This window comes from Hoplias malabaricus, chromosome 2, assembly GCF_029633855.1.
Source record: "Hoplias malabaricus isolate fHopMal1 chromosome 2, fHopMal1.hap1, whole genome shotgun sequence".
Taxonomy (NCBI): Eukaryota; Metazoa; Chordata; class Actinopteri; order Characiformes; family Erythrinidae; genus Hoplias; species Hoplias malabaricus.
In genome coordinates, this window is record NC_089801.1 from 78,374,617 (window position 1) to 78,391,319 (window position 16,703).

The following is a 16,703-nucleotide window of genomic DNA, read 5'->3' on the forward strand; positions in this document are numbered from 1 at the left end:
ACTACTCCACCACCCATTCTTACTCCTCCTCTTTTACCCCTCACTACTCCACCACCCATACTTACTCCTCCTCTTCTGTTCCTCTGTTACCCCCTCACTACTCCACCACCCATTTTTACTCCTCCTCCTCTGTTACCCCTCACGCTCTGTTAATGTCTGACAGTGCCCACACTCAGGAGTAGCTCCTATCCCCAAATCTGACAAGACATGTGATTGGTCGATATGAGATGTGATGAACACTCCATTCATAAATTCATTTCCATAACAGGCCATTTATCCATTTACAGATATCACAACAACATAATATCAGTCATATTTATAGGATATAGAGCCTGTGTCTGTTAATGTGAATCTGTTAAGTGTTGTAACTGTGGACAATGGTACTTTAATAACACTTACATAAATGTACTGAACCAGTTGTAAACTGCAGTCTCCTGAACAAGTGAGGAGTGGTAGGGAGATGTTCACAAGCTGTTTTTAAAACAATAATAATCATGTGACAGTCGGTCTAAAGCCATTGAGAAACCTGTGATAACATTTACCACAGTAACACAGTGCTACACTGGCTTTGTTTATTAGAGTCCAGTTCATCAGTGAGGGGTTAATGTGCAGTGATCTCTAAACAAACAGAAGTGTAATGTAGACCTCTGAAGCTGGGTGTCACTCACTGTGCTGTATTTACTTTGCTTTGCAGACTGAATGTGTATAAACTCACCATGAATTCCTGTGAAGTTCACTTCTCTGCTCTGAAATCACCAAACTCCTCCCTGAAAGAGCTGGACCTCAGTCACACTGAGCTGCAGGAATCAGGAATGAAGCTGATCTCTGACGGACTGAAGAGTTCAAACAGTAAAGTGAAGATACTCAGGTAAGACAAGCTTTTTATCTTTTAATTTCTGACAGAAATGTGTGAAAGTGTTTGAAATATCAGATTGTGGAGGTCTGACAGCGTGGCTCTGCTGCTTTAGCTTCATGATTCACTTTATATTTTACACACAGCACATGTTCACTATGTTCTTCTTCTTATTTCATATTTTATGGAGCATTTTATTGAATGTGTCTCATCAAACCACACTCTCCACCACTATTTACTGAGATCTTCCACATGGATCTGGATTTATGGAGCTGTCAGTTCAGGAACGAGACGAAGGGACTGAAGCACATGCAGAGATGGAGATTTATTAAACAATTGACGGGAAAGAGAAATAAACAAAGTGAGCACAAATGACACAGACACAAAATGTAGGACAAACCAGGGACACAGAGAGGAGCTTATGAAGGAAAACACGATAGGAAACATCTGTGAACGCTCAGGACTCACAGGTGCAGGGCGTGACTAGGAAACGAGCGGAAAAGACACATGGCAAGAAAAACAGAACTGAACACGTGATCAAAACATGACAAAGGACATAAACACAGGAGAACAGTCACAGATTATAACAGGAGCTCATTTAGTGCCTGAAAAGAGTAAATAAATGAGGTGTTGTGTAAATGTTCTCCCACTGTTTACAAAAACAAACCTTTAGAAACAGTGTGTTTTTTAAATGATATACATTTCTTTCAAAACAATATGGAGCTGTTTTCTGAAACATTTCACTTGAGAATAAACAGGTTTTACAAATACAAATATAAATGTTAGTAAAGAACTGATGTATTTCCTGAAGAATTTCTCCAGATTAAATCAGTTCAGTGGCTGAGTTTCTCTGCTCTTCACAGCAGCAGGTGTCTATAGTTTGTTCTTCTCTACAATAAGTTGGAATAAAGTTTTTTGCTTTGTTTTTCTCGTACATTTAAGAAAGTCATCATTAAGTGTGATCATAAATGTCAGTGTCAGTCCTAAATCATAAAAGACCTCATAAATGTCAAATGGGTGAGTGAGTGAAGACCTGTGATGCACTGGGGCCCTGTCCAGGGAGTGTTCTTCTTGCAGCCAGTGATTCTGGGGAGGATTCAGACCCACGTGACCCTGAACAGGACGAAGCACTTACAGAAAATGAATGAATGTTCAGATTGAGCTCATTGTTTGTGTCTCTTAATAACGTTTATAACACACAGACCCCAAGTTTATAACAGTAGTGTTTTCCACACGTCATAATTCTTGATTCCTGTGAGGGTGAGTTTCACATTCTCTGTTTTAACTCTACACTGTGTTTACTTCTCCTTACAGATTGTCTCACTTTAATCAGTCCTTGAATTCCTATGAAAGTCTCTGCTCTGCTCTGAAATCACCGAACTCACCCCTGAAAGAGCTGGACCTCAGTCACACTGACCTGCAGGATTCAGGAGTGAAGCTGATCTCTGAGGCACTAAAGAGTTCACACTGTAAACTGGAGACACTCAGGTCAGTTCAGATTTGAACATTAAATTTATACATCTTTAACATTTTGTTTAAATCAAATCAAATCAAATTTATTTATATAGCGCTTTTCACAACTGATGTTGTCACAAAGCGGCTTCACAGAATTCCATTTAGAGGATACAATGTTGCGCCCCACACTCTTTTGTAAGATGTATCTAGAGGTATCAAGGGATGGGTGTAACATGGAATGTGTGGTGTAATGTGGAAGTGAGGGAACAACAGAATGCTCTTTTCAGCTTTTATCTAAAGTGAAGTACAAGGTACAATAAAGCAGCAGTAGTGGTGTGATAATGGTTTAAGAATACAACAATGCAAATGTAGTTGTAGCAGTGATATGAAAAGTAGAAGACAATGAAAAATCTCAAATGCTAAAACCAACCGACTACTACTGGGTGGACTGTGGATGGTGCCAAAGAAAAGAAAAAAACAAAAGTTCTGTAACAAATAAAACTAACCTGCCCCAAAAATACAACTGTGGCACTCACCCCTTACCTAGTGTGTGTATATACAGGGTTTGTCCTACCATGGAATGTATATGGGCCTGTACTTGCCTGTCCACACCAGTGGTGGTGGTAGAGAGATTTAACAAGAGAAGAGCAATCCACAGATTTAAAATGGCTAAAGTGAAGCTAGGCTAAAGTAAAGTTAGCAGCACCACAACTAAACCTCAAACTCAAACTAGTGACAGCAACAACAATCTCAGTTTGAGCTCGCAGCAAAGATTATCAAACAAAATAGCAGCAACATCTGTAAACATAAGCTAGCAGCAACAAGCCTCAAACCATAAGTTAGCAGCATTCAAGTATCACACAGGTAAAAAGGTCCTCCCCCTCATTGTTCCACTTGGTGGGCTTTATATCCAAGAGGTCCTGCCTCTTCCAGGTGAACAGCTCGTCCTATAGGAGGATTAGGACAGCAGTCTTGGGCAACAGCTCCCCCATTGGCTGACAGGTAATAAACTAGAGAGAGAGGAAGTGAAAGAAAGTAGAGGGAGAAAACAAAACAAACAGTGCCTCTCTGGCACGTAACATACAATATGAAATATTAAGATAAAGTCAGGTACTGGATTCCTAGATTATAATTCACAATTCACAAAAATCAGATCATCTTCTCCTACATTATCTCTGCTCTCTGAACACTTCAGGACTTCTGTAAAGTGTTTCCACTGCTGGAGTAACAGTCAACAGCAGACTCTCCCCATGGTGATATTATCAGTCCTACAGGCTATGAACCAGAGCAGAGGTTTATTATTATAGTGATATACAGACACTGACTCTTTGGTTTTTATCTTTTAATGTGTTCTACACAGAGTCTGATCAGTGTAATGTAAAAGATCAGACTGAACTCTGTTGTTCCTAAAGTTATCTTGTTATTTGAGGCATTTCTCTTTAGCTGCTCTAAGAGGTTTCTGTGAAGCTTCAGTTCTGTTCTGTTAAACTGTGTGTTTTAATGTTTAAATGAAGCATTTTCTCCCCCCACTGGAGGAAAGAGGAGTCACAGTGGGATGTTTTAGTTTGTTTTTGTTGTTGTTTGTTTGTTTTTCCTCTAAATGAAATCAACATGTCTTTCTTAATCCTTTCAGAAATGTTCCTGTAACTATTCAGTGAGTAATGTCCTCTCTCTTTACAGACTAACTGGGTGTAAACTTGGGGAAAAGTTTTGTGAAGATCTGGGGTCAGTTTTACTGGTGAACTCCTCCCTGAAAGAACTGGACTTCAGTAACAATGACCTGCAGGATTCAGGAGTGGAGAAGCTCTCTGCTGGACTGAAGAGTTCACTCTGTAAACTGGAGACACTCAGGTCAGAGTTCTGGGATTTTATTCTTCATTTTCTACTCCTCACCAACATGACTTTATACATTAAAAAAGACTTTTTTTTTCTAAGTTATTGTATAAAATATAGAGGATATATAGTGTTACTAGATTATAATAAACACTCCACTGGGATTATTAACACAACTAGGGGTGGGGGATATGGCCCTAATTTTGACAATAACAATATTCTTGGTGATATGAATAAAACACTGAAAATACTTAATTAAATGTTATATTAATATGAATTATATTAAATATTATATGTTTAATAGAGCTGGGCGATATGGACCAAAAATAATGTCTCGATATTTTTTAGGTGAGTGGCGACATACGATATATATATATCTTCTCATGAGATAATAACAAAAAGGCACTTCTGAGTCAAAGCTACAGGTCCCAAATGTCACACAGGAACTTTTATTAACATTCAGCTGTAGATGTCCATGAGACATTGCTCAAAAATAAACTATTGGCACATATTATATAATAATGCTCCTTAAATAAAATACTGTTATTTTCCTGCGTAACAAAAGACTCATAGCTGTGCTGTTAAACTGTAAACAGAAAACATACAGAGCAACAATAGCAGAAAGTTCATTTGTGCTTCCTCCCGTGTGTGCTCCTGTACGTCTAGTACTTTGTGTAAATAAGAAATCATGTAAACAGACTGAATGAAATAAAAATAAATCCATCCTTCAGTCATCAGTAGGGCTGGGCGAAATGGACAGAAAATCATATCTCGATATATTTTAGTTGAATAGTGATATATAGGAAATATGTTGTGAAAAATAATGTGAACAAATGTTTTATGAACATTTTATAAACAGAACATTCAGTTTTGTGTGTTAGCTCCACCTCGTCTCTCAATATTCAAATGAAAATCAAATGTCCATGTGTGTTTAAGACAAAGGTTTTCATTAACTTTTCCCCATAATTGTACATTGAAAGGCAGCGCTTCTCGTGCAACTGCAACTGGACAATTGTTATCGTGGGTCAGGAGTTTTAATCAGCCTTTTGGAGCCCTTTTTCTCTACTGTTGAGACGGGGAGCAGACCCTTTTGCTCTGTAGTAAACTACCGCTTTAGTAACACCACGCCACTTCATACTTTTCTCTTCGTAAGGCACAGCGTTAGCTAATGAAGCTTGCAGTGCCGTCTGAACTGGTTTAGGGAACTGTACTGGGACGTGAATACTTCAGAACAGTGGCAGCAGCACCTCGGAGTTTAACAGCTTCATACAGACGTTTGTGCTGCTGTCGTAAGTGGTGAAATAGGCTGGGAGTACTCCCACATTTTGATACTACCTCCTTTCAGCGTTCCCTGCAGATAGCCTCATTTGCTCCTCATCTGACCGGTAAAATCCGAACAATTTACATATAACAGAAACGCTGTTCTTCTTTTTCATGCCCTGTGTTACTCTGCTCCTTTGTGTGTGTGTGTGTGTGTGTGTGTGTGTGTGTACCCGGGTGAGTAGAGAGTGAGTGTGTGGCTTCTGACGGTGGAAAAATAAAAGACAGCACTGCCAGGAAATTATCCGTCTCCATCTGGTTACTTTTTGAATGAAGAGTAATCCAACCACCCTTTATCGAACCCCTACGTGTACACTAGTGTTATCTTAGCTCCTTGTGGCTTTGCTTAACCCTCCTGTTATGTTCGTTTTTAGGAACAATGATGTTCCCGGGTCAATTTGACCCGGTGCATGTTTAATTATCCAAAAGATGTCTGAAACCAAAAAAATCCTAACCAGCAGTGTGAATATGTCATTACTATCCCCATTACTATTTATTCAATCAATATTTAGTGCAGTGGTGTTCCTTACCTCTAACAGGTAATGGTTCAAAATAATGGTTAAATTAGGGTAATTCACTTGTTTTACATAAAAAATACAACTTTTTCAATTTTTCACCACTTTATTAATTCTGAAAGACTGGCTGTCGATTCATCCTTTGACTGATAGACCCCAGCAAGGATGAGGAGCCCCAAATATGCATCTAAATGTATTTTATTTAACGTTACACTTATATAGCACCATTCTAGAAACCCAAGGACACTTTACAATCAACACTTAACATTCAATCCACACACACACACTGGCCAGAAGCGGCAGCCAAATGCGCAGCGCACTCTCAACCAGGAACGACCGTTCACCTGCAGGACTGCATCAGACACTAGGGTTTCACCCAGGATAGAGCGCCAATCCATATCTGGGTACATACACATACGCTCACACATACAGACTTTCTTTCACATACACACTCTTTCACTCACACACCAGGACAGTTATGAGAGAAGCCAATTCACCTAACCTCCATGTTTTTGGACTGTGGGAGGAAACCAGAAACCCCAGAGTATTTGTCTTTCATTCATTGTCTGTAACCCTTATCCAATTCAGGGTCGCTGTGGGTCTGGAGCCTACTTGGAATCACTGGGTTCAAGGTGGGAACACACCCTGGGAGTGCCAGTCCTTCACAGGGCGACACACACACACTCACATATTCACACCTTCAGACACTTGAGTCGCCAATCCGCTTACGTACTTGTGTTTTTGGACCATCGGAGGAAACCCACGCAGGCACAGGGAGAATACACCACACTCGTCACAGACAGTCACCCGGAGGAAACCCACACAGACACAGGGAGAACACACTACACTCCTCACAGACAGTCACCCTGAGGAAACCCACACAGACGCAGGGAGAACACACCACACTCCTCACAGACAGTCACCCGGAGCGGGACTCAAACACACAACCTCCAGGTTCCTGGAGCTGTGTGACTGTGACACTACCTGCTGTACCACCGTGCCGCCCCAGTATCAGAATCATTAGAATCAGAATTTAACTCAAGATAGTCTTCGTTTTCAGACACATCCTCCTCTATTTCACTGTCATGATCAATGATAACTTCCAGAGCCTCCTGGACTGTCATCCTTTTGCTTTGGCTGCTCATTTTGTAAAGGTCTCTCTGACACAGTTTAATGTTGGTAGGACTCCCATGCAGAGAATCTTTTATGTTTTGCCCCTCCTCTGTTGAGTGTCCACTGAACGTGGGTGGAGTTTCCCCGCGAGAACATGAATAGTTCATGTCAAAAGTCATAACATCTGCACCTGTACACCTGTGTGTGTGTTTGTGATTGGGCTGAAATATGTCTCACAGTTGCAAACAAAGAAATACTCTGACACCCTTTTACCTCCAGTTTGACTGCCGGGTCAAATTGACCCGAACAGTATCTATGTGATATAAACATGCAGGGGGTGATTGCAAATGTGAGATGAACCATTTTCTTATTATATGTTGATTACACTAATTAAGGCGAGCAGAAAAAGTTTCATACTGAAAAAATACTTTTAACTATTTTCCTAGATCTTCAAACTTTAAAACGAGTCAATTTGACCCGCAGCATAACAGGAGGGTTAATCTGTACCTCGTCAAAGAAATGTTCTGCTATGAGGCACTTAACCAGACCCCCTGGTTAAAGCTCAGCCCCTCATTATTCATCTCTAGTGACGGCCCTGTCTTGTCATGCAAACATCTCAGTCGTATCACTGTTTTTATAGCATTGTAGCATTAACGGTGTAGCGAGCAAATTAAGAGATAGAACATGAAAAGAAAAACTCCCCCAATCTCCTCCCCCTCCCAGTGTCTTTGTCTTTGTATATATATATATATATATACATATATATGCATTTCTTATCAGCATCGTTTATTTTATTAACACTTAATTGGCTTTCAGTGGTAAGACTGATGTAGAGATACAGGTGAAATTGTACTGTACCAATTATAAATAAATTAATACCCAATTAATACTTTGAGTTTGATGCCAGAATCATTCCACTGTCATTAAACAGAAGAACCCCTTGGCTATCAACTGTATCATTTTGCTAAAATGCATATAAATAATCGTAAATATACGTAAATATATAAGATGAGCAGTGGGTGTTTTGCCTCAATAAAGTGATTTGAAATGAAACATTATCATAATAACTTGTTAATTTTAGTCCAATGTATTATTTCATTTCTTTGTAATAAAAAACAATGTTGTGGCTAAATGTGCATTCGGATTTGAAGTGCTGATGGATTTACCATCAATTTCCAAAGCACAAATAGCTTGACCCCAGTGAATCACCTCAGGGAAAACCCTTTTCTCCTCCATAACAATGAGGAATAGCCTCAGAGACGGCTGTAGAATATAGTCCCCTTCTTGCCATGTGTACAATTGTTTCAGAGTGTGGTTCTAAACCCGTCCTACTCTGAAACTAACAGCTCTGACAACAGTGACCTTACAAGAGCAAGTGTAAAAACATCAGAGTGAGCACTTTGTATTTATGCCTTGAGTTGCCTTGACGACGGTTTGATAAAAATAAAAAGACTGACCGTTTTTCTGTTTCTTATTCTTTGAGGATTTATGTTTTGATTTAAAATAATTTGATTTTAAAATAAAATAAAAGAATGAACAGAAGGTACATGGACCCAGACGGAGGTGTTTACCTGTTTAGTCTAATCTTCAGTCTGATCAAATTCTCAAAACATGAACAAAGTAGCACTTAGTGCACGTTTGTTAATCCAGACCATGCCCACAAAGACTGAAACAGAGCGAGGTGAACTCAGAAGTCTTTGGGGAGGAGTTTAGGGTGGCTTATGACTGCGTATGAAACCACACACACACAAATGAAAAGGGTGGAGACAGGGTGGAGGTGGGAGCAAGTTTGTCTGACGCAGAAATGACGTGAGTTTGCAGGGTATGTGTAGGGCTGAGAGGAGGTGTGTGTGCGTGGTCCTACTCACAAAATTATTTTATTACATAACTTCAATTACAGAGAGAGAGAGAGAGAGAGGCTGGTCTCATTAAGACTTGTTTTCTTCTGTGTTCACTTTTGCTGAAATAAAGTTCATTCATTCATTCATTCATTCATTCGTTCATTCTCTGCAAGCACTCATCCAGTTCAGGGTCACAGTGGGTCCGGAACCTACATGAAATCACTGGACACAGGGAAGGAACACACCCTGGAGGAGGCACTGTAAATGTTGATGTCTGCACCTACACATCATCAGCTGATTTTTCTCAGGGGAGTGTTTTACTGAAATCAAACACCACACACAACTCAGAACTGACACATTCAGAACTCACACAGGTTCAGTAAATATAAGTGAGTCGTTCAGGTTCTGTACCACATTCACACATCGTCACAAACTGTAGCTGATTCTGACCTCACTTTTCTGAATGACATTAGAGAAATGAGGCAGTTTGTGAGAAAAGAAAACACAGTGACGTTTCTCCTTCTGTCACTGAGCGTAATGTTCCTAGCCAGGTCAATATATGAAGGAGAACCTGTTCATGAAATGTTCCTGTAACAATTCAGTGAGTAATGTCCTCTCTCTTTACAGACTAACTGGGTGTAAACTTGGGGAAAAGTCTTGTGAAGATCTGGGCTCAGTTTTACTGGTGAACTCCTCCCTGAAAGAACTGGACCTCAGTAACAATGACCTGCAGGATTCAGGAGTGGAGAAGCTCTCTGCTGCACTGAAGAGTTCACTCTGTAAACTGGAGACACTCAGGTCAGAGTTCTGGGATTTTATTCTTCATTTTCTACTCCTAACAAACATGACTTTTTACATTAAAAAATACTTTTTTTCTAAGCTCTTGTATAAAATATAGAGGAAAAGACTGTGTTACTAGATTATAATAAACACCACTGGGATTATTAACACAATTAGGGGTGGGGGATATGGCCCTAATTTTGACAATAACAATATCTTTGATGAAAGGAATAAAACACTGAAAATACTTAAATAAATGTAATATTAATATGAATTATATTAAATATTATATGTTTAATAGAGCTGGGCGATATGGACCAAAAATAATGTCTCGATATTTTTTAGCTGAGTGGCGATATAAGATATATATCTCGATATTTTTCTTCTCATGAGATAATAACAAAAAGGCACTTCTGAGTCAAAGCTACAGGTCCCAAATGTCACACAGGAACTTTTATTAACATTCAGCTGTAGATGTCCATGAGACATTGCTCAAAAATAAACTATTGGCATATATTAAGTAATAATGCTCCTTAAATAAAATACTGTTATTTTCCTGTGTAACAAAAGACTCATAGCTGTGCTGTTAAACTGTAAACAGAAAACATACAGAGCAACAATAGCAGAAAGTTCATTTGTTCTTTAAAAGTGAGTTTCCTGTGAAGCAGACTTCACCAAAGTGCTTCCTCCTGTGTGTGCTCCTGTACGTCTAGTACTTTGTGTAAATAACAAATCATGTAAACAGACTGAATGAAATAAAAATAAATCCATCCTTCAGTCATCAGTAGGGCTGGGCGAAATGGACAGAAAATCATACCTCGATATATTTTAGTTGAATAGTGATATACGATATATGTTGTGAAAAATAATGTGGACAAATGTTTTATGAACATTTTATAAACAGAACATTCAGTTTTGTGTGTTAGCTCCACCTCGTCCTTCAATATTCAAATGAAAATCAAATGTCCATGTGTGTTTAAGACAAAGGTGTTCATTAACTCTATCCCATAATTGTACATTGAAAGGCAGCGCTTCTCGTGCAACTGCGACTGGACAATTGTTATCGTGGGTCAGGAGTTTTAATCAGCCTTTTGGAGCCCTTTTTCTCTACTGTTGAGACGGGGAGCAGACCCTTTTGCTCTGTAGTAAACTACCGCTTTAGTAACACCACGCCACTTCGTACTTTTCTTTTCGTAAGGCACAGTGTTAGCTAATGAAGCTTGCAGTGCTGTCTGAACTGGTTTAGGGAACTGTACTGGGGCGTGAACACTTCAGAAGAGTGGCAGCAGCACATCGGAGTTTAACAGCTTCATACAGAAGTTTGTGCTGCTGTTGTAAGTGGTGAAATAGGCTGGGAGTACTCCCACATTTTGATACTACCTCCTTTCAGCATTCCCTGCAGATAGCCTCATTTGCTCCTCATCTGACCGGTAAAATCCGAACCATTTACATTTAACAGAACCACTGTTCGTCTTTTTCATGCCCTGTGTTACTCTGCTCCATTGTGTGTGTGTGTGTTTGTGTGTGTGTGTGTGAGAGAGAAAACCCGGGTGGGAGCGGGGCTGTGAGCAGGCGACCAAGCCACCGCTAGGTGGCACTGTTGTTTTAGGACGTGTGGGGACAACTCAAATGGAGACGCATTTGCGCAATATTTAATGTGGAAGTTCGAACACAATGCCGCCCGAGCCGCTGAATTCAGCTTCATATCACAGACAGTTAGGAGGGAGATCACTGAGGAACACTTGAAGGAGCCCTAAATTTAACGACGTTAAAGTCCAGCAGAACTTCCCTAATTTCGCTGCAGAATAAGGTTGTCAAATAAAATACTTTAAAATCATCCCGTATTTGGACACAGAAAGCGGTGTTTCGTATTTTTGCGATTGGACAGTTAAAACGAGTGATTTGTTTCAGACAGATGCTTTCCCTCAGCCGGAGGGCGGGTACCTTACGGCTCCTAAACAGAATATGCGCTTCTCATTGGTCATCACTTTTATTTAGCCAATTAGCAGCCAGATATATCTGTCTATCATTTACTGGGGCAGCCAATGGAGTCATAGTCCCGCCTACAGGGGGTTGTTTCGCTGCGGCCCTGACAGGATCAAGTCATTCCTGAAACACTGGGGAAAACAACAGTTCCACCTAGCGGGGGCTTGTTCGCCTGCTGGCCACATTTGTGGATCAGGCTGCATTTGTGTTTGGATCGGGTGAAATGCGAAAGGAGCGGCACGGTGGCGCAGCAATTGTAAAAATTGTACTGTACCAATTATACATAAATTAATAACCAATTAATGCTTTGAGTTTGACGCCAGAATCATTCCACTGTCATAAAACAGAAGAACCCCTTGGCTATCAACTGTATCATTTTGCTAAAATACATATAAATAATCATAAATATACGTAAATATATAAGATAAGCAGTGTGTGTTTTGCCTCATTAAAGTGATTTGAAATGAAACATTATCATAATAACTTGTTCATTTTAGTCCATTATATTATTTCATTTCTCCGTAATAAAAAACAATGTTGTGCCTAAATGTGCATTTGACGGTTTGATAAAAATAAAAAGATGAACTGCTTTTCTGTTTCTTATTCTTTGAGAATTTATGTTTTGATTTAAAATAAAAAATAATTATAATTCGTTTTTATATTTTATGGATTTGGAGAGTGAAATGAAAATCAAATAACCATCTGTTTTTCATTGTTTAATATCTGATTTTAAAAAAAGAATGAACAGAAGGTACATGGACCCAGACGGAGGTGTTTATCTGTTCAGTCTAATCTCCAGTTTGATCAAATTGTCAAAACACGCGCAAAGTAGCACTTAGTACACGTTTGTTAATCCAGACCACGCCCACAAAGACTAAAACGGCGAGGTGAAGTTGAGGGTGGCTTATGACTGCTTATGAAACTAGACCCACCCCCATACACAGAAACACACACACAAAAGAAAAGGGTGGAGGTGGGAGCAAGTTTGTCTGACACAGAAATGACATGAGTTTGCAAGGTATGTATACAACTGAGAGGAAGAGTTTGTGCGTGGTCCTACTCCAACAATTATTTTATTACATAACTTCAATTACCATGACAACGAGAGAGAGAGAGAGAGAGAGAGAGAGAGAGAGAGAGAATGGTCTCATTAAGACTTGTTTTCTTCTGTGTTCACTTTTGCTGAAATAAAGTTCATTCATTCATTCATTCATTCATTCTCTGCAAGCACTCATCCAGTTCAGGGTCGCGGTGGGTCCGGAACCTACATGAAATCACTGGACACAGGGAAGGAACACACCCCGGAGGGGGCACTGTAAATGTTGATGTCTGCACCTACACATCATCAGCTGATTTTTCTCAGGGGATTATTTTACTGAAATCAAACACCACACACATCTCAGAACTGACACATTCAGAACTCACACAGGTTCAGTAAAGATTAGTGAGTTGTTCAGGTTCTGTACCACATTCACACACCATCACAAACTGTAGCTGATTCTGACCTCACTTTTCTGAATGACATTAGAGAAATGAGGCAGTTTGTGTGAAAAGAAAACACAGTGACGTTTCTCTCTCTGTCACTGAGTATGATGTTCCTAGCCAGGTCAATATATGAAGGAGAACCTGTTCATGAAATGTTCCTGTAACTATTCAGTGAGTAATGTCCTCTCTCTTTACAGACTAACTGTGTGTAAACTTGGGGAAAAGTCTTGTGAAGATCTGGGCTCAGTTTTACTGGTGAACTCCTCCCTGAAAGAACTGGACCTCAGTAACAATGACCTGCAGGATTCAGGAGTGAAGAAGCTATCTGCTGCACTGAAGACTTCACTCTGTAAACTGGAGACACTCAAGTCAGTTCTGTCAGTTCAGACTTGATTTTTAATGCTTCACCAACATTAGTTTTATAGATCTTAGCATGTTTATTTAGAGGATACAATATGAAATATTAAGATGCAGTCAGGTGCTGGATTCCTAGATTATAATTCACTACTCACAAAATTCAGATCATCTTCTCCTACATTATCTCTGCTCTCTGAACACTTCAGGACTTCTGTAAAGTGTTTCCACTTCTGGAGTAACAGTCAACAGCAGACTCTCCCCATGGTGATATTATCAGTCATACAGGCTATGAACCAGAGCAGGGGTTTATTATTATAGTGATATACAGACACTGACTCTTTGGTTTTTATCTTTTAATGTGTTCTACACAGAGTCTGATCAGTGTAATGTAGAAGATCAGACTGAACTCTGTTGTTCCAAAAGTTATCTTGTTATTTGAGGCATTTCTCTTTAGCTGCTCTAAGAGGTTTTTGTGAAGCTTCAGTTCTGTTCTGTTCAACTGTGTGTTTTAACGTTTAAATGAAGCATTTTCTCCCCCCCACTGGAGGAAAGATGAGTCGCAGTGGGATTTTTTAGTTTGTTTTTTTTGTTGTTTGTGTGTTTCTCCTCTAAATGAAATCAACATGCTCTTCATAATCCTTTCAGAAATGTTCCTGTAACTATTCAGTGAGTAATGTCCTCTCTCTTTACAGACTAACTGTGTGTAAACTTGGGGAAAAGTCTTGTGAAGATCTGGGCTCAGTTTTACTGGTGAACTCCTCCCTGAAAGAACTGGACCTCAGTAACAATGACCTGCAGGATTCAGGAGTGGAGAAGCTCTCTGCTGCACTGAAGAGTTCACTCTGTAAACTGGAGACACTCAGGTCAGAGTTCTGGGATTTTATTCTTCATTTTCTAAATTTCACAAACATGACATTATACATAAAAAAAATTAAGCTGTAGTATAAAATATTAAGGAAAAGACTGAGTTACTAGATTATAATTTACATAATGTAATATATAATGTATGATGTACAATTGTTTGTCATTGTATAACCAACAATGAAATGTGTCTTTCGCATTTAACCCATCTGTGGATGTGAACACAAACACAAACACACAAACACGCACACGCACACACATACACACACACACACGTATGTACGTTTGGGGGTTCAGTGTCTTGCTCAAGGACACTTCAGCCGTGGATGATCCTGCTGGACCTGGGGATTGAACCAGCAACCTTCCGGTACCAAGCCCGGTCTCTAACGATTAGCCAAGGCTACACTCCATTGGGATTAAAACACAACACAAGTACTTTTTAATGTGTATCTGTGTCTGTAAAAGGAAACATAAGGCGTCACATCAATGTCAAAAATAGAGGATGCAGTAACACCAGGTGGAACATTTAATCTGTACCTTTTTAAAATTGTGTCAGTTAATTGCAAATGTGAAACCCATGAAGAGAGAGAGAGAGAGAGAGGGAGAGGGAGAACGAGAAATTGCGCTCACACACAGATCATAATCTGACTCTCAAACTATATGTTTCTTAATTCTCAAATAGTTTAAAATGGGAGGTTTGTGACAGTTTGGGGGTGGGGTCAGGGCAGTTTCTCTCAGTGAATGCTATTGACTGATGTCTCCTGGTTCTGTGACTGACTCATACACTGTATATGTCCCTCCTACTGGGAGAAGCCTTCTACAGAAAAACAAACATGGAGGATATGTACCATGGTTATTTGTGTTTCGTTTAGAAACTGGGAAAATGGAAAATAGGAGACTACCCCGTATCTAAAATTATTCTGAGAGTATGGTTCCAAGGCCGTCCCAGAGTGTCTCTGTGCAGTGAGAGCGGGTGAAATATGAAGTAAACGAATCTATACTTTGAGCATCTGGAAGTACGACTCAAGCATCGACTCTTGGCAAATGATTCAGAGAGTCAACCTCACAGTCGACTCAGTCTCAGTTTTCTAACATCTTCCTGCAGTGAACATCATTTACACATGTTTACCACATATTACTATAATCTGAACCCACTGTAGACTTCTATTGAGTGAGGATTTGAACAGATTCTAAAATATCCAAATATCTTAGATTTATGAAAACAAACATCCAGGTCTTTTTTTTAAATTATGTTTATATTACATTTTTTTAAATAACTTTTACCTTTAGATGTTAACCTGTTTGAGATTGAAGTGTTTTTGTAAATTAAACAGAATTTGGTGCTTGTTGATTTGATTCTTAAGAGCAGCTTGTTTTGCTCTGAGTAAATACCACATCTCTCTCTTTACATCTCTCTCTCTCTCTTTCCCTGCTCTCTTTAGATTGTCTGGTTGTTTAGTTAAAAAGGAAGGCTGTGCTTTTCTGGCTTCAGCTCTGAACTCAAACCCTTCACAACTGAAAGAACTGGATCTGAGCTACAATCACCCAGGAGACACGGGAGTGAAGCTGCTTGCTGTTAAACTGGAGGATCCACACTGCAGACTGGACACACTCAGGTACGGACAGCTTTCTGTATTTGTGTGTGTTCAGTTACTGATGTCATCTGCTGTTACTGTATTTCTATAAAGCTCCTTCTTCATTTAGCCTCTGCTCTGCTCTAGTAGTATTTAATGGTTAGAGTATCACCCTTCACCGCTCTGTCTCCACTGTTCAGTGTAACTGTTGTCAGTGGCTGAAGGCTTTTGAGACACTGAAGTAAAACTAAGCCCCATATAACAGTCTCTTTATGTGGATTGTAGACTGTCTCTAGAACAGTCTTCAGAAATGCACATTCAGTGTTTAGGGAAGTACAGGAGTACACTTGTACAACAGTTCTACAACCTCAATGCTGAAACACTTCAGACCGAAAGATCCTACACTACTGCTGCATACTGAAACTGAGTTGACTAGTCCATCATTATCTCTGTATTCCTATCATTTTTTTTGGCATCTAAATGTGTCAGGATCAGTGGTCAACAGATTGAAGAGCAGACTTTAATACCCAGAGTGGTGTTATCAGTCATACAAGCTACAAACCAGAGCAGAGCTTTATTTATTATAGTGATATACAGCCTTTGACTCTTTGGTTATTAATATTTTAATGTCTACAGAGAGTCTGGGGAGTGTAATGGGTGTGCCAGAAGGGAAGTGAATGAAGTGATTCGGCCGTCATACACAGTGCACCCTGTATAAGCCTCTGGAGGC

The 16,703-nt window shown here is 39.6% G+C and overlaps 1 protein-coding gene across 1 annotated transcript in view; it reads left to right on the forward strand.

Moving 5' to 3' along the window:
• The window catches only part of LOC136678105 (uncharacterized), an 88,828-nt gene extending 72,434 nt beyond the window's left edge, over positions 1-16,394 (forward strand). The window contains 2 exon segments of the mRNA XM_066655952.1: positions 15,842-16,015; positions 16,259-16,394. Of these exon segments, the coding sequence (XP_066512049.1) occupies positions 15,842-16,015; positions 16,259-16,394 (310 nt within the window).
• The last annotated feature ends 309 nt before the right edge of the window (positions 16,395-16,703 follow it).